The 19413-nt window shown below is 41.0% G+C and overlaps 1 protein-coding gene across 5 annotated transcripts in view; it reads left to right on the forward strand.

Annotated features, from left to right (window-relative positions):
* ZNF521 (zinc finger protein 521) overlaps nt 1–19413 on the forward strand; it is a 313099-nt gene that overhangs the window by 133221 nt on the left and 160465 nt on the right. For all 5 annotated transcript variants that reach the window (XM_027960759.2, XM_027960761.2, XM_042239543.1 and 2 more), the window contains one exon: nt 1994–5346. In XM_027960759.2, coding sequence (XP_027816560.1) covers nt 1994–5346 — 3353 coding nt within the window. The remainder of the gene's footprint in view (nt 1–1993; nt 5347–19413) is intronic.

The following is a 19413-nucleotide window of genomic DNA, read 5'->3' on the forward strand; positions in this document are numbered from 1 at the left end:
ATAATTTTATAATATAATTTTTGGTAAAATATTAGACATTTTTAATTAGGAAAAAATATTTCAAGACTGGTCTGTTTTAGGGCTACCAGCTATAGATGGCTTATTTTCTTTAAGGGAAAAGCTAAATCATCATTGAGGTTGTTTTTGTTTTTAATTTTTCAAAATTATTTCCCTATATGTTCGCTGACGAGCTTACTTGCATATATTCTTTATAAGTATTTACCTTTAAATTGAAATCACACCAGCAATTCTCAAACTCTTTCTTATGCTGGAAACATGTTGGCTTATAGACGGATATAAATGAGGATGCAAAATCATGTGGCTTTCAACTTGTATTGCGAAGCTTTGTTGCAGTGGGCAGGAATCCAGGAATGGTGTTTGGTTGTTTTCTCAGAGTTAGATGGTTGCCATCTGGCATTGATAGTGAGATGGTGTTGTCATCAGTTTCTAGATGCAGGAAAGGAATGATCCTCATCTGTTTCCTGTGGATAAGCAAGAGGTTGATAATCTAGTAAAATCTCGTTACCTTAAAGAAAGCAGACGTGGAATTTGTTTACATAATGCTCGCCAGTTTCTCCTTTTATGTTAATAATATAGCTTGCTAGTGAACTTCAGCTTTGAAGGATTTTAAAATGTATTTGATCGCATTCTAATTGCGTCTTATTAGAATACCTCAATAATATTCTTAACCAGACCTATTCTAATAGAATCGCTATCTCCACCAACCCTACTCCATGGTCCTTACTTGTCGGCATTTATGAAAAATCTTGCTCCTTTGGAGAGTGAAAAGCTTTTGCGATGTCTTCTAATCATGAATGATAGACTAGAATTGTTTTGAAAAGTCAGAGGTTTCACAGTCTATTTAAGAGGTCTCATTTTCCACTTGGATGTTAAGAAAGTGACAGAAGTAAGAGGTACACTTGCTGCAAACATGGTTAAAAAAAACCACCTAATAGAAGGTAGAGTTACTTTATGGATAGCTCGCTAAGGTTATATCTGGCTTTCAGGCTTGTTTGTCTTCTCTTTGTTACTCATAAATCTTTCAGCATTTACCATAATCATTTATCACTTTTCCTGTTTCCAGTTTTTCACAAGTTGCTTTGTCTCCGCTCACCTCAAAGTGCAGGTCCTGTTTGGCTAAGGAAGTTCATGCTGCTGAAGCTTTAGCAAAAGGAAGAAATGGCGGGCCACCTCTTGAACTTTCCAAACAAAATACACTATTACATTCTGACCCTGTGAAACTCTCATTTTTTTTCTTGATCCTGGCTGATCCTAGCTACATGTAATATCTAGTCATACCCTTCTAACATCTAATAATCCATTTTCTGGCCTATGCTATTCGAATCTTACAGTTATTGAAGAAATCCTGGTTGTCTTTTATTACACAAGACATAATTATTATTGTGTTTTCTGTCTTCTTTCATGTGCTTACTTTTTAATATTTTTTGCTGAATGCAATAAGGTCTGTATCAATAAGAACCCCATAAAAGAGTTTGGCCTGCAGAATTGCCTTTTCCTATAAAAACAAGCAAAATGCAGAGGGAATTTTTTATTAAATATTAGACATCTGGGTTGACTGCATTAATTTTAAATCATTCTTGTAATATTTCCTCTTTTCATTTGGTCCTTCAGATGCTCACATAATATGCAAATCATTTTAGAATGAATACAAAAGAAACATTAAATATATTAAAATCTGCATTTTAATAAAATTGTCAATGCATAATATATACCTTGCTCCTAAGGAAGAATGATAAAAAGTAATAAAGGGGTAATTTAGACATTGAACTATTTAATATCGTTTTATATTTTACAAGCCAGCGAAAAGTCAACGTAGAAGAAAAGCTTTGGGCTCAGATTTGAAAGTGTTCCATCCAAATAGTCTCTCCTCCTTTTTTCTCCCCTCACCCTGTGTACTTGTTGAAAGAGTACAGTAAATCTGTTCTTGAACTCTTGACCCGGAAAGTGAAAAGTTCCCATCTTCTCATTGCAGATGGAGTGGATGTAGAGGATGACCCCACTTGCTCCTGGCCCGCTTCCTCACCTTCGAGCAAGGACCAGACTTCCCCCAGCCACGGAGAAGGTTGCGATTTTGGAGAGGAAGAAGGTGGCCCCGGACTCCCGTATCCGTGCCAGTTCTGTGACAAGTCATTCAGCCGTCTCAGCTACCTAAAGCACCATGAGCAGAGTCACAGCGACAAGCTGCCTTTCAAGTGCACCTACTGCAGCCGGCTGTTCAAACACAAGCGGAGCCGAGACCGCCACATCAAACTCCACACGGGGGACAAGAAGTACCACTGCAGCGAGTGCGACGCCGCCTTCTCCAGAAGTGATCACCTGAAGATCCACTTGAAGACTCACACGTCCAACAAGCCATATAAATGTGCCATTTGCCGCCGTGGGTTCCTGTCCTCTAGCTCCTTACACGGGCACATGCAGGTCCACGAGAGGAACAAGGACGGCTCCCAGTCGGGTTCCAGGCTGGAGGATTGGAAGATGAAGGACACTCAGAAGTGCAGTCAGTGCGAGGAAGGCTTTGACTTCCCGGAAGACCTCCAAAAGCACATTGCCGAGTGCCACCCCGAGTGCTCCCCGAACGAGGACCGGGCAGCCCTCCAGTGCGTCTACTGTCACGAGCTATTCGTGGAGGAGACCTCCCTGATGAACCACATGGAGCAGATGCATGGCGGGGAGAAGAAGAACTCCTGCAGCATCTGTTCCGAGAGCTTCCACAGCGTCGAGGAGCTGTACAGCCACATGGACAGTCACCAGCAACCGGAGTCGTGCAACCACAGCAACAGCCCTTCCCTGGTCACGGTGGGCTACACCTCCGTGTCCAGCACGACCCCGGACTCCAACCTCTCGGTGGACAGCTCGACCATGGTGGAAGCCGCCCCACCCATCCCAAAGAGTCGGGGGAGGAAGCGGGCCGCTCAGCAGACCCCGGACATGACTGTCCCCTCGAGTAAACAGGCGAAGGTCACCTACAGCTGTATTTACTGCAATAAGCAGTTGTTTTCCAGTCTGGCAGTTCTGCAGATTCACCTGAAAACTATGCATTTAGATAAGCCAGAGCAGGCCCACATCTGCCAGTACTGCTTGGAGGTACTGCCCTCCCTCTATAACCTCAATGAACATCTTAAGCAAGTGCATGAAGCTCAGGACCCAGGTCTGATCGTTTCTGCCTTGCCCGCCATAGTCTACCAGTGCAACTTCTGCTCTGAAGTTGTCAACGACCTCAACACCCTTCAGGAACACATCCGATGTTCTCACGGATTTGCGAACCCCGCGGCGAAGGACAGCAATGCTTTCTTCTGTCCCCACTGCTACATGGGGTTCCTCACTGACTCTTCGCTGGAAGAGCATATAAGACAGGTCCATTGTGACCTCAGTGGCTCCCGGTTTGGGTCCCCAGTGCTCGGGACTCCGAAAGAGCCAGTCGTAGAAGTCTATTCTTGTTCCTATTGTACAAATTCCCCCATATTCAACAGTGTTCTTAAACTGAACAAGCACATCAAAGAGAATCATAAAAACATTCCCTTGGCCCTGAATTATATCCACAACGGGAAGAAATCCAGGGCCTTGAGTCCCCTGTCACCTGTGGCCATAGAGCAGACATCTCTGAAGATGATGCAGGCGGTAGGAGGGGCGCCTGCAAGGCAGGCTGGAGAATATATCTGTAATCAGTGTGGTGCTAAGTACACGTCCCTGGACGGCTTTCAGACTCACCTGAAGACCCACCTGGACACCGTGCTCCCAAAACTGACCTGTCCTCAGTGCAACAAGGAGTTCCCCAACCAAGAGTCCCTGCTGAAGCACGTGACCATTCACTTCATGATCACCTCCACGTACTACATCTGCGAGAGCTGTGACAAGCAGTTCACGTCGGTGGACGACCTGCAGAAACACCTGCTGGACATGCACACCTTCGTCTTCTTCCGCTGCACCCTCTGCCAGGAGGTGTTCGACTCCAAGGTCTCCATCCAGCTCCACCTGGCCGTGAAGCACAGTAACGAGAAGAAAGTGTATCGCTGCACCTCCTGCAACTGGGACTTCCGCAACGAGACGGACCTGCAGCTGCACGTGAAGCACAACCACCTGGAGAACCAGGGCAAGGTGCACAAGTGCATCTTCTGCGGCGAGTCCTTCGGCACCGAGGTGGAGCTGCAGTGCCACATCACCACGCACAGCAAGAAGTACAACTGCCAGTTCTGCAGCAAGGCCTTCCACGCCATCATCCTGCTGGAGAAGCACCTGCGGGAGAAGCACTGCGTGTTCGACACCAAGACGCCCAACTGCGGCGCAAACGGGGCCTCGGAGCCGGGCCAGAAGGAGGAGGTGGAGTTGCAGACCCTGCTGACCAACAGCCAGGAGTCCCACAACAGCCACGACGGCAGCGAGGAGGACGTGGACACCTCGGAGCCCATGTACGGCTGTGACATCTGTGGCGCAGCCTACACCATGGAGACGCTCCTGCAGAACCATCAGCTCCGGGACCACAACATCCGGCCGGGGGAGAGCGCCATCGTCAAGAAGAAAGCGGAGCTCATCAAAGGGAACTACAAGTGCAACGTGTGCTCGCGGACCTTCTTCTCGGAGAACGGCCTCCGGGAGCACATGCAGACGCACCTGGGCCCCGTGAAACACTACATGTGCCCCATCTGTGGGGAGCGCTTCCCCTCGCTCTTGACCTTGACCGAACACAAGGTCACGCACAGTAAGAGCCTGGATACCGGAAACTGCCGCATTTGCAAGATGCCACTGCAGAGCGAGGAGGAGTTCCTGGAGCACTGCCAGATGCACCCCGACCTGCGGAACTCCCTCACGGGGTTCCGCTGCGTGGTTTGCATGCAGACGGTGACCTCCACCCTGGAGCTCAAAATCCACGGGACGTTCCACATGCAGAAGACAGGCAACGGGGCCACGGTCCAGGCCACTGGCCGCGGCCCGCATGTCCCCAAACTGTACAAGTGTGCGTCCTGTCTCAAAGAATTCCGTTCCAAGCAAGATCTGGTGAAACTGGACATCAACGGCCTGCCCTATGGTCTGTGTGCTGGCTGTGTGAACCTCAGTAAGAGCGCCAGTCCCGGGGTCAGCCTTGCTCCCGGCTCCAGTCGACCGGGCCTGGGCCAGACCGAGAACCTGGGGGCCGTGGAGGGCAAGGGCAAGGCCGGCGCCCCCAAGACGCGCTGCTCCAGCTGCAACGTGAAGTTTGAGTCCGAAAGTGAACTCCAGAATCACATTCAAACGGTCCACCGAGAGCTGGTGCCCGACAGCAACAGCACTCAGTTGAAAACGCCGCAAGTCTCGCCCATGCCCAGAATCAGCCCCTCGCAATCGGATGAGGTAACTCGCCTTTTTCTGATGCTTGCCCTTTAACCTCCCCAAACATCCCTCTCCACTGTAAGTTTACCCTTTCCCCAGCTTTATTCGTTGGCCTGTGCAGAGAGATGCTTTAGATCGAAAGGCAGTGGTGTTTTTCTGGTGTTTTTTCCGCCTGGCCATTAAAAAGGATGGCTTGCTTCTTGGGAAGCAGCAGTTTGGGCTTGAGTGGTGCAAAGTAGGACTAATTCCAGACTCTAGGATACTGTCTTCTCTGTGACTGAAGAGACCGGCTCTCATGCCAACACCACCTGAGATCTGGAATCTCAGTGTAGTTTCACCGTGAGTTGAAATCCCCAGATCCGACTGGTGTGTATGGCTGAGAGATAATGACATAAAATCGAGATGTTATGAGCCGACATGCTGGCTTAGGGTAAATTAAAAAGAATATGTATATTTGTGGATAACAAATTGGGTAGGGATGGCTTTTTTATATGGCATTGTCAACCCTCACTGTTTGTCTTTGTCTTCTGGGTGGTGAGGAAGGTATTGTCTCACAACAGGAATTTTTAAGAGCCCCTCCATTTATTAAGGTCCGCATGCTCCACGTTGGTTTTAAAGGGTCTCTCCCCAAGTCTTCACTCTCTGGATTTGGAACATTTTCTTAGCTAAAGAGTCATTTTGTGTTCCTCCCCTCCACAGTTGAAAAACAAGTTCATTAACAGTGAAATAGTTTTGTAAGTCATCCTTCCTTGAAGCTGAGCCGAGGATGGCTTGTTTTATTATAATTTCTTTCTGCTTTATCACCTGGTTTCTAATAGCTCTCTCCCCGTTCCTACCTGTCTGTATCTGGAGATCCAACCAAAATGAAAACTCCAGGGAGACCCGTCTCCCTTCAGTCTGGGGTCACCGCCTTTTCCTTATCTTGTCTCTGCACTCACCCCCTCTCCGAGGCCCCCTGCAGCTCCCTGCAGATAGCCATCAGTCAGCTGGTAGGGGAGAGCTGAGAAGACGAACACAGAGCCCCTCTTCCCCAGATGTGGGCTTTGTGTGAACAGGCAGACTCCCCAACTTTGAAGTCGCTTTCCCCTCTCTCCTCTGCAAGTAAATCCTCACCTTTCTGTCCTCTAAAGAAGTGAAATCTTTTCAAACCAGAAGGACGTCGTTTTGATAATGGTTCATGACGCGCATGTTGGATCAAGTCATTTCTTTGGAAGCAAATATTGCTAGTTGTCATCATATGAACTGAAATGTTTCCCAACTTTTTATATCCATCATGTTTAAACCTAGAGAAAAGTTAAAGAAATAACACAAAGAACAGGTGTGTGTGTATTCGTGTATCCATGTCACAAATCTGCCAGACAGGAACATTTTGTCAGATTTTTCTCTATCTTTGCAACCTTTTTTTATTAATCTGAGCTACATGGAAGTAAACTGTAGATAACATATCTCCTGAGAATAAGGGCATTTTCTTACTTAACCATAGTATCGTTAGCCCAGAAATTATTGAAATCAGCTAAAGGTGAAAGGTATTCAGTCATGTCCGACTCTTGCAACCCCATGGACTGACATCGACCAGGCTCCTCCGTCCAGGGAATCAGCTAAAGAGATGAAATAAATCTGTACTATCTTATATAAGTCCATATTCAGATTTCCCCAAATGTTTTATTTTTAAATGCTTTTGAACAAGAATTCTTAAAAAAAAAAGTATGTTTTCAAAAAATTATTCCTCTCTTTTGTTTTGTTATGCTTTACATATTATATAGAAGGGTTTTTATATTTAGATTTAATTTAAATAGTGCCTAAAAGGGGTTTAAAATTAATTAATATGTGTGTGTGTGTATGATTGTGGTGGTATGCATTTAAAGTCAAGCAAAATTCAGTTCTTATTTCTTAGTAGATTGTTTTTGGAAAGGAATTTGCCTGTTTCTTATCTGTTCATGGTTTAGATTTTCTGATATTTCTAAATTGCTCTGTATTGTACCATTTAGGGAACTTCCCTGGTGGCTTAGACGATAAAGAATCTACCTATAGTGCAGGAGACCAGGGTTCAATCCCTGGGTCAGGAAGATCCCCTGGAGAAGGGAATGGCTACCTACTCCAGTATTTTTGCCTGGAGAATTCCATGGACAGAGGAGCCTGGTGGGCTATAGGTTATGGGGTCACAAAGAGTCAAACATGACTTATCAACTGAACAACAACATAATACCATTTGAGGTGAAATATTTTAAAAATGAAGGAGGGCATTTTAATAGTCTTTACCTGTTAATTTGGTTAGAGTTGATTTGGGAAATTTGCCTTTTAGTATTTTTAAAATATCTTGGCCCAATTTATTTATTTATATTTGTTTATTAATTTTTACTCTTTGGCCGAAAGGCATATGGGATCTTAGGTTCCCCAACCAAGATTGAACCTGTGCCCCTTGCAGCGGAAGGTAAAGTCTTAACTACTGGACTGCTAGGGAATTCCAAGGGAAATTTATCTTTAAGGGATGGTCAAGTCTTCAGTTATACCTGAAATCTTAATGATAATTATAAAGCTTAACTATATCCTTCACTTACATAGAATAATATGTTTAAAAGTGCTTTTTAATTTTAATTCTTACAATACTGTTTTTTAAGCACCTAGCTACTGAGGGTTAAAAAGGACTCCATGCGAAAGAATACCTTCTTATTAAATCTGATTAATAATAACTTGTAGCAGTGTCGTTAATTGACTAGATATTAAGATTCAGTTGTACATTTTTTCTTTGTGCCTTAACAGTACACTAATCTATTCAACATTTTCACCCTTGTTACTGTTTTTCTTTATTATGCTATTTGTCATAAAAATTTTATGTGCCTACTTCCTTTCTGATACTCTCCACCATAAAGAAATGTAAGTAGACCATATTATTTGGACTTGACATAGAAAATTATCTAAAGATATGTAAAGTTTTACAAAAATGAGCCTAAAAAATGCATTGATGAGGAAGACATAGAGTTTTACTTTGTTCTCATTCTTTGTTAGTCAAATTAAGCCTCTGTGACTTCTCATTGTGAATATTTTGGAAATTTTTATCAGCAGAAGTAAAGGTGAAGCTATTACCTAAGAGTTTGCCAAAAAGCAGGCATGCCATGTAGGATTAAATTTTATCACAAAACGAAATATCATGTGTATGTTCATTGACTTAGATGTCTTAGGTTGGAATTAAAGGACTTAGCAATGTAGGTGGTATTTTCTTCTTTTCTTCTTGCTGAGGATTGAGGCTTCAGAAGAGAAAAGAAGACCTTGGGAGATAATAAAACCTGAATACCAGATATTGTCAAGAGCCAGGTTAGATTTTTCTGGACTCTGACTCACAGTCACAAAAGAATAATGATAGAAACTGGAAGGCATCTTCCAAAGACTGAAAAAGACAATTATTTGTTCCAGACTAGAGTACCTATTCAGAAGGGATTTAGATATAATCTATAGAAGGATAAGTACTATATAAACCCATATAATCCAAGAAATAGATGAAAGACATGGTAGGTGACAATTAAAGAAGGGTAATAGTAAGCAGCTGTCATGTGATGAAGAAATTTGGAATTGAAGACAGAAGACTTGAATTTAAATTCCCACTTCTTCTGTGTAATGACTTCTGAATTTGTGAAAAATGTTCTATTTGTACCAAAATTCTATGAGTATTAACCTAAATTTGCGGTGGGGACTTTGTTTTGAATAAAAAATGGGAGGTGGAGGAAAACCTATTCATTTCCATTTGTTCCTCAAAGATTGACTATCAATCATATGAATTTGTACCTGCAATGATTCCATAAATGGCAGAGAGAATTTGAGGCAGGAAGAACACTGAATATCTAGCATTTTCCACACATGAAGCACCTTGCAGACTTACTGACCTTTACTACATGTTGAGTAAATGTTAGTTCTTCTTTTGGAGTTCGTTGACACTAGCCTGGCTCCCTTTTCAGGTGCTGCCCCATCTGAACCTGATGATACTGGAAGCATGTATCCATCTGCCTTCATTTCCTTGAGCTCCTTCATAGCCGGGTTTCTCTGAGGGTTTATATATTCACATTTCCGTTCACATCATCCCCACTATTCCATTGAAATTGCTCTTGCAAGGGTTCAGTTCAGTTCAGCTCAGTCGCTCAGTCGTGTCCTCTTTGCGACCCCATGAATCGCAAGGGTTACCAAGTCCATGTTCCTAGATGCCTGTATGATGCCACAGAATCAAAGCTAGAAGTGACAGTGGCCCTCATCTGGTTAAACTGCCTATTTTGCAGACAGTGAAACAGACCCAGATAAATGGAGATCTAAGGTCACACAGTTAATAAGTGGTAGACAAGAGGCCCAGAGAATCCAGGCCTCCCAATTCCAAATTCAGTGCCCGGCCCATCGTAGGCAGGTGCCTCTGGGCCATGTCTGGCTGGTGGTTCTCCCAGAACCTTTCCCCACCCAGGGTAGTATGGCAAGAGAGCTGGCTTATGCAGAAATCCACGTGACTCAGTGACTGGAACCTCGAAGGTGTTAAATAAATTTGTGTTATTCTTCTGCATTCATACACTATAGGATTGCTACTCCTATCCTGACCGCATCTGGACTCGAGTCTTGTTTTGTTATTGAAGTTCTGTCCTCGACGTTCTGAATGTGTGTGGGTCTATTGTTGTTATCCCGCTCCACTTCAAGGTCCGTGTTCTCAAGAAAATTGTTGCTATGCTGCCAAGATTGCCACTGGTCTCTCCAGGTCCATCTCCACAGCACTCTACAGAGTAGCTGGCCCTCCCCTTGCTGCGCCTCTCTGTGACTTCATGGTGTCCCCTTTCTTAGTTTTCTTCCTTCTTCTGTCTCTAGCGATTTCTCGTCCTCTGCCTGTTCCCAAAGTGTAGGAATTCTTCAATCTTTCTTCTGTATCTATTCTCTCCATAGCATCTCATCCATTCACACTGCAGTAACTGTTTCTTTACTAACATTTCCCAAATATGTTTGTGTTCCACTGACAGTTTAACTTTGCAATTGGTGTCTCTCTTAGCCTTCTGAAGTTTATTGTGTACTTCCTGAACTCTCAATTCTGTCACCTGAAGCCTAACTTTTCCCAAACTTCCATCATTTTTGGTAAAGGGATCCATCCTACACCCAATTATCAAGCAAGAAACCCAGGAATCCCTCTCTTTCTAGGTCCCTAACTTTCCCTCTTTCCCCACCTCTAATCTGGTAGTCCTGTAGATTCTACCTCCAGTGAGCATCTCATCCTCCTCTTTGCATCTCCAAAGCCATCATCATGGTCCAGGCTGCAGTCATTTCAGGATACCTCAGTAGCCTTCTAAGAAATTCCTCTTCTGCCTGCTTCTCATCCAGTCTTCCTGCTGAAGTGGGAAGGCATCTTGTGGACATGTCAGTCAATCTCAGGATGGCACACAGAATTCCTCAGTGCCTTTCCATTTCTCTCAAATAAAATTCCAACCTCTCACCAGTTTATGAGGCCCGTGCACATCCCAGCCAGCTTGGCTGCCTTTGTCATGTTCCAGCATCGCCTCCGTGTGCTAAGTGCCTCCGCCTCCCAGCCTCCGGCGGGGTGGGGGTGTTGGCGGGGTGTCTGCTTTGGAGTCTTCACCTGTCTTGCTTCCTCACCGGACTGGCACTTCTGAATCAGCTTCTCTGTACCACTTGCTCTTTCTAAGCTGTCAAGTGGGCCTTCCCTGAAAATCTTATCAAAGTTGGTTTCCTCCTAAAGATTTTCTTTTGAAATAGTCATTTTTCTTTACTTATTTATTTCCATATTCCCTTTTCTCACCTATGAACAACTTATCACAAGAGCTTGATAAATATCAGTTGAATAAATCTACATAGTATCAGTACTTCAAAGTGACAAAGTAGTATATACTCCATCTTTGGATGTATATGCAGGTATTGTTGTTGTTTAGTCTCTAGGTCATGTCTGACTCTTTGTGACCCCGTGGGACTGTAGCGCACCAAGCTCCTCTGTCTATGGGATTTCCCAGGCAAAGAATACTGGAGTGGGTTGCCATTTTCTTCTTTAGGGGATCTTACTGACCCAGGAATCAAACCCACATCTCCTGAATCTTCTGCATTGGCAGGCAGATTCTTTACCACTGAGCCACCTGGGAAGCCCAGGTGCAGGTATATCTAGTAACTAATACCCACAGAGGTAAATAAGTTTACCCAAAACTAATGAGATGCTTTAAAATTAGGTGTGATAAAAAAAAATATTACATAGGCTAAATGACTTGAAATTTCCAACAATTTAACGATCATCTTCAGTGTGAAGGTCTGTTTTAAGTGTGTCAAATTTAATATTCTTCCTTTATAGTTCCTACACTGAAAATAGAAATGTACATGTAGGCAATTCAGAGCCTACTGAAGCGCCAGAATTCTTTTTTGATTTATTTTGTATAATAAAAATTTCCATATGAGGTTAAAAGAAAAATGTCAAAGTTTTTGTATCTCAAGTGGCTGGTGTAAGTTTTGCTAAGCTAAAGGAGCGAAAATAAATGAGTTACGTTTCCTCTAAATAAACAATATCTTAAAATTATGTAGAAAAATTACATGACCAAATAGACCTGTAAAATTCAAAATGCTCGTGGAATAGCCTTAGCTGCTTTGCCAAGTTTAATCTGTTTTCAGATTTATTGTTGTTGTGTTCAGTATTTGTTTGGCATCTACAGTGCACTGGAATGGGGAGTTAATGACCCCTGGCATAAGCATTGGGTGTGGAACATGGAAGTAACTGCCTGCCATCCAGTGCGATGCACTGATCATTGCATCACGCGTTGAATTTGCTACCACTGTCATCCCTAGGTTGTCCCTGTATTTACTTCCAGCTCTGGACTTTTTTGGCTGAGGCTTCCATGTGCACACAGTGTCTTTTAGAAGTTATGGAATTCAAAAAGAAGCATGTTTTTGTATACCACCTTGAATCTTGAATTTCACATCTTTGCTCCGAGAGTACTAGGCAAAAGAGTCTGAAATCACCCTCAGTAGTGGTAGAATTCTGTTTAGCAGGAACATTTTACATTTTGGCTGAAATTATATTGAAGTAGAGATTAGTGAGTATAGAGATGCTTTTGAGTAATGAAACAAAATTGAAAGCTACATTCTGGATCTCTTATCATTGTATGGCACCACCTTCTACATAATACAGATGCAGTTTTCTACTGTACTTTCTCTTTCTAGAAATTTGCAGCCTTATGGCTTTTAAAAAACCTAAATAGCCAGTTCTCTTATTTATATATTTTTTCCACTGTTTAAATGTGCATGTTTCTAAGGGTTCTACTTTTAATATGTTTGTCTCTGCCCTTACCCTCGTTTCCTATTACTGACTTATCATCCCATACAGGTGACTAACATATCAAATTTCAGCTTGCAGCCTCTTGTTCAGTACCATCTTAGATTTTCAGCTACCTATTTGCCATTACCAGTTGAACATTGTGCTAGCTGTTTGATCAAATCATAATTTCTTTTTTCTCTCCAGTTTTCGTCTGTGTTCCATCATTCCCCTAATTATCCTCATTTGAAGCATTGTGTGCGTCTCTTAAATCTTGTGTGGTCTCCTGATTTTTTGACTCAGTCACTCTCCAGGTGCCATATTTTCTCTTCTATTTGCATCTCCCACATTCTCTCTCCAGTCCAAGTCTTATCCTTGTAAACTAACTGGTCTCTTTCACTCCCTTCCTATCATAATTCTCAACATATAGCAAATACATGTTAAATGAAAAAGATATCTTTAAAACCCCATAAATTTTAAAATTAAACCACCCATGGAACAAAGAGAAAATAGCAATTAAAAACACTTCAAATGGAAAGATAGCTACCTCTTAAAATTTGTAAGATACAAATTAAAGTAGTATTGACAGGGAAAGTTATTAGAACATAAAAATATGTATTCAAATTTTTAAAAAATGTAATATCAATAAGATAAACATAAAACTTGAGACATTAGAACTAGAGCAAGAGAATAAACCCATAAAAAAGTAGAAATGAAGGCAATAGTAAAACTAAGAGCAAAAAGTAATGAAACATAAAACAACAAGGAGGCCAACAAAGTAAAACATAAGGTTTTTTAAAAGACTAACAAAGTTTATAAACTTCTGGCAAGCTTAATCAGGTTAAAATAACAAGAAGTAAATAATATAAATAATGAAAGGGGAGCCATAACTTCACATATGAAGTTAAAAAGATAGTTGGGAAACCATTACACGTAGCAAAATAACTGAAATAAAAAATTCATGAATTATTGTTTTCAAGAGAGAAGACCAATTGGAACTCCCTTACTTTACTGGTGGGAGTATAATTTTGTATAACTGCTTTAAAAACTGTTGGGCAGTATACCTCAAAGCTGATTACTAGCTTACTCTATGACTCATCAATCTATTTCTAGGCTTATGTCTAAGAGGAATAAATACATACATTTCACAAGTAATGAAGAATATTCTTAATAGCTTTTGCATATATGCTTTAATCTGGAGTCACTTGAAGTGTTGAAATAGAATAAATACATTGACATGTAGTTATTTCATTCATATAAAGAAATGCTACACGGAAATAAAGAAGAATGAGCTATTGCTGTGTAACAACTTGGATGACTCATGTAAGAATGATAAAAAAGAAAAAGGAATCAGACACATCCTATGCAGAACTCTACTCATATAACATTTAAGAATGGGCCAAACTAATTTGATGATTGAAGTCAGAATAGTTACCTTTGGCATGATATCAATTGGGAGAGGGCAGAATGGAGTCTTTTGGATGCTAAAAATATTCCATATCTAGATCTATATGGTGGTTACACACCATTGTAAAATTTCATAAATCAGGCAGTATACTTCATCAGGCAATATACTTAACATTAAATAACATACACACATTTAACCTGTGTATGTTATTTCTTAATAAATATTTTACAGAATATACTAAAAACACGTAAGATAAAGAATAAAATGATACTGTGTAGAACTTTATGCCAATAACTGGATAATTTTGATTATATGGGAACAGTCTTAGGATAATATGTTATCAAAGCTGTCTCAAAAAAAAACTGAGAGAAGTAGAATGATTGCATAAGTACTAAAGAGTTAATAAATTGTTGAAAAACTTCCCACAAAGAAAATACCAGATCATACAGATAATTCAAAAGTGGTGCCAGAAAGTATGAAAAGAGAGAACACTTCACTTCATTTAACGAATCTAGTAAAATCTTGTCAAAACCAGACAAAGATAGAAAAAGGAAATTTTAGGGAAGTTTTACTCATGATTTTGTATTTTAAATTTTTTAATAATATAAACAAGTTAAATTCATTATGTTAAAAAAGATTTTATACAAAAACTAAAGTGATTTTAAAGAAATTTTTTTTTGTTTTTAGAACATTCTGTAAAAAATAACTAAAGACCCAGTTTCCCTGCTCATTCAGTCTCTCCCATCAGGAAGCTTCCATAAGGCTCTTATCCTTCTCCATCAGAGGGCAGACAGACAGAAAACCACAGTCACAGAAACTAACCAATCTAATCACATGGACCACAGCCTTGTCTAACTCAATGAAACTATGAGCCATCCCATGTAGGGCCACCCAAAACGGACGGGACATGGTAGAGAGTTATGACAAAATGTCCATTGGAGAAGGGAGTGGCAAACCACTTAAGTGTTCTTGCCTTGAGAACCCCATGAACAGTGTAAAAAGGCAAAAATATAGGACACAGAAAGATGAACTCCCCAGGTCAGTAGGTGCCCAACATGCTACTGGAGATCAGTGGAGAAATAACTCGAGAAAGAATGAAGAGACGGAGCCAAAGCAAAAACAACACCCAGTTGTGAATTTGACTGGTGATGGAAGCAAGGTCTGATGCTATAAAGAGCAATATAGCATAGGAACCTGGAATGTTAGGTCCATGAATCAAGGCAAATTAGAAGTGGTCAAACAGGAGATGGAAAGAGTGAACATTGATATATTAGGAATCAGCAAATTAAAATGGACTAGAATGGGTGAATTTAACTAAGAAGACCATTGTATCTGCTACTATGGGCAAGAATCCCTTAGAAGAAATGGAGTAGCCATCATAGTCAACAAAAGAGTCCGAAATGCAGTACTTGGATGCAATCTCAAAAACGACGGAATGATCTCTGTTCATTTCCAAGGCAAACCATTCAATATCATGGTAGTCCAAGTCTCTGCCCCAACCAGTAAAGCTGAAGAAGCTGAAGTTGAATGGTTCTATGAAGACCTACAAGACCTTCTAGAACTAACACCCCAAAAAGATGTCCTTTTCATTATAGGGGACTGGAATGCAAAAGTAGGAAGTCAAGAAACACCTGGAGTAACAGGCAAATTGGCCTTGGAGTATGGAATGAAGCAGGGCAAAGGCTAATAGAGTTTTACCAAGAGAATGCAGTGGTCATAGCAAATGCCCGCTTCCAACAACGCAAGAGAAGACTCTACACATGGACATCACCAGATGGTCATCGCCAAAATCAGATTGATTATATATTCTTTGCAGCCAAAGATGGAGAAGCTCTATATAGTCAGCAAAAACAAGACTGGGAGCTGACTGTGGCTCGGATCATGAAATCCTTACTGCCAAATTCAGACTTAAATTGAAGAAAGTAAGGAAAACCACTAGACCATTCAGGAATGACCTAAATCAAATCCCTTATGACTCTACAGTGGAAGTGAGAAATAGCTTTAAGGGACTAGATCTGATAGAATGTCTGATGGACTATGGACAGAGGTTCATGACATTGTACAGGAGACAGGGATCAAGACCATCCCCAAGAAAAAGAAATGAAATGCAAAAGAAAAGAAATGAAGTGCAAGAAAAGAAATGCAAAAAAAGCAAAATGGCTGTCTGAGGAAGGCTTACAAATAGCTGTGAAAAGAAGAGAGGTGAAAAGCAAAGGAGAAAAAGAAAGATACTCCCATTTGAATGCAGAGTTCCAAAGAATAGCAAGGAGAGATAAGAAAGCCTTCCTCACTGATCAGTGCAAAGAAATAGAGGAAAATAATAGAGTGGGAAAGACTAGAGATCTCTTCAAGAAAATCAGAGATACCAAGGGAACACTTCATGCAAAGATGAGCTCAATAAGGGACAGAAATGGTATGGACCTAACAGAAGCAGAAGATATTAAGAAGAGGTGGCAAGAATACACAGAAGAACTGTACAAAAAGGATCTTTACAACCCAGATAATCACAATGGTGTGATCACTCACCTAGAGCCAGACATCCTGGAATGTGAAGTCAAGTGGGCCTTAGGAAGCATCACTACGAACAAAGCTAGTGGAGGTGATGGATTTCCAGTTGAGCTCTTTCAAATCCGGAAAGATGATGCTGTGAAAGTGCTGCACTCAATATGGCAGAAATTTGGGAAAACTTGGCAGTGGCCATAGGACTGGAAAAGGTCAGTTTTCATTCCAGTCCCTAAGAAAGGCTGTGCCAAAGAATGCTCAAACTACCACACAACTGCATTCCTCTCATATGCTAGTCAAGTAATGCTCAAAATTCTCCAAGCCAGGCTTCAACAATACGTGAATCAAGAACTTCCAGATGTTCAAGCTGATTTCAGAAAAGGCAGAGGAACCAGAGAAAAAATCTGCTGGATCATCAAAAAAGCAAGAGAGTTCCAGAAAAACGTCTATTTCTGCTTTGTTGATTATGCCAAAGCCTTTGACTATATGGATCACAATAAACTGTGGAAAATTCTTCAAGAGATGGGAATACTAGGCTATCTGACCTGCCTCTTGAGAAATCTGTATACACGTCGGGAAGCAATAGTTAGAACTGGACATGGAACAACAGATTGGTTCCAAATAGGAAAAGGAGTATGTCAAGGCTGTATATTGTCACCCTGCTTGTTTAACTTATATGCAGAGTACATCATGAGAAACGCTGGGCTGGATGAAGCAGAAGCTGGAATCAAGATTGCTGGGAGAAATATCAATAACTTCAGATATGCAGATGACACTACACTTATGGCAGAAAGTGAAGAATTAAAGAGCCTCTTGATGAAAGTGAAGGAGGAGAGTGAAAAAGTTGGCCTAACGTTCAACATTCAGAAAACTAAGATCATGGCATCTGGTCCTATCACTTCATGGCAAACAGATGGGGAAACAGTGGCAGACTTTATTTTGGGGAGGGCTCCAAAATCACTGCAGATGATGACCGTGGCCATTAAATTAAAAGACATTTGCTCCTTGGAAGGAAAGTTATGACAGCATATTAAAAAGCAGAGCCATTACTTTACCAACAAAGGTCTGTCTAGTCATTTTTCTGGTAGTCATGTATGGATGTGAGAATTGGACTCTAAAGGAAGCTGAGCACTGAAGAATTGATGCTTTTGTACTGTGGTGTTGGAGAAGACTCTTGAGAGTCCCTTGGACTGAAGGAGATCTAACCAATCCATCCTAAAGGAGATCAGTCCTTAGTGTTCATTGAAAGGACTGATGTTGAAGCTGAAACTCCAGTACTTTGGCCACCTGATGCAAAGAGCTGACTCATTTGAAAAGACCCTGATTCTGGGAAAGATTGAAGGTGGGAGAAGAGGGGATGACAAAGGATGAGATGATCGGATGGCATCACCAACTCAATGGACATGAGTTTGGGTAAGCTCTGGGAGTTGGTGACGGACAGGGAGGCCTGGCATGCTGCAGTTCTTGGGGTCACAAAGAGTCAGACACAACTGAGCAACTGAACTGAACTGACTGAAAGTGATTTTGGCTTCCCAGGTGGCAGCAGTGATAAATAATCTGCCTGCCAATGCAGGAGACCCAAGAGACATGGGTTCAGTCCCTGGGTTGGGACGATCCCTTGGAGAAGGGAATGGCCTGTATTCTTGCCTAGAGAATTCTATGGACAGAGGAGCCTGGAGGACTATAATCCATGGGATCGCAAAGAGTTGGACATGACTGAGCATACATGCAAAAATGATTTGATCACAAGAATACAAAGTGGGTTCAATCTCAGGAAATCAGTTAATTAAATTTACCACATTAGCAGTTTAAAGGAGATAAATTATGTTTACCTCAAGAACTGCAGAAAAAGACTAAATTCAGTGTCTTTTTATGATGTAAAAAGAACACTTAATTAGGAATAGGCAGTAATATCCTTGCCCTAATAAAGACTGTTCAAAATATCATATTCAGCAAGCATCATAATTAGTGGAGAAATTTTAATGCAATAATTGTTTTATAATAAAGCCATTAGTAAGGCTTCCTGGGTGATTAGTCCAACAATATATAAGATAAAATAAAAATGAATTTACTAATAAAAAACCCAGGTAGCACTGATATTGAAAAGAACCAAATTAAACTGTTACTTGAAGGTTATATATTTTATATAAAGCAAAATTCAAGAATCTAAAGACAAGTTATTATAACAAAACATTAGAACAGTTGCTGGGTACCAAGTCAAATCATACAAGTTAATCAGATTTTTATTCATCACCAAAAAAGTTAGAAAATATGAAATGTAAAATAATTCCTTTTAAATTAAGCACAAAAAATAGGTACTTAGAAATAAATCTTATAAGATGTGTAAAACTATGGAGAAAATGATAAAATTATTAAAAGATATTTAAATGACTTAAATGATCAGATTTAGCTTGAGTTAGGAGACTCAATATTCTTATTCTATCAATTATTTTTAATTTGATATAAGAACTTATAGCTATTCCAGTGAAAATTTCAATAGGTTTTAAAATGTATTTTTATACATATTTTAATTTTTTGGAACTTGCTCACAGATTAAAAAATATTTACAGAATAACAAAAGGTCAAGAATAGCCAATATGCTCTTGAAGAAAAGGAACAGGCAGGGTCTGATTTGTAATCAACTTATAATTAATCTGTAGTATTTAGGATAACATGATATTTGTTTTTGCTTGTTATTTCCAAGTGGCCTTGGGACTTCCCTGGTGGCTCATATGGTAAAGAAATGCCTACAATGCAGGAGACTAGATTCAATCCTTGGGTCAGGAAGATCCCCTGGAGAAGGGAATGGCTACCCACTCCAGTAATTTTGCCTGGAGAATTCCATGGGCAGAAGAGCCTGGTGGGCTGTACAGTCTATGGGGTCACAGAGAGTCGGACACGACTGAGCAACAAA

Source organism: Ovis aries, chromosome 23 (assembly GCF_016772045.2).
Source record: "Ovis aries strain OAR_USU_Benz2616 breed Rambouillet chromosome 23, ARS-UI_Ramb_v3.0, whole genome shotgun sequence".
Lineage (NCBI taxonomy): Eukaryota > Metazoa > Chordata > Mammalia > Artiodactyla > Bovidae > Ovis > Ovis aries.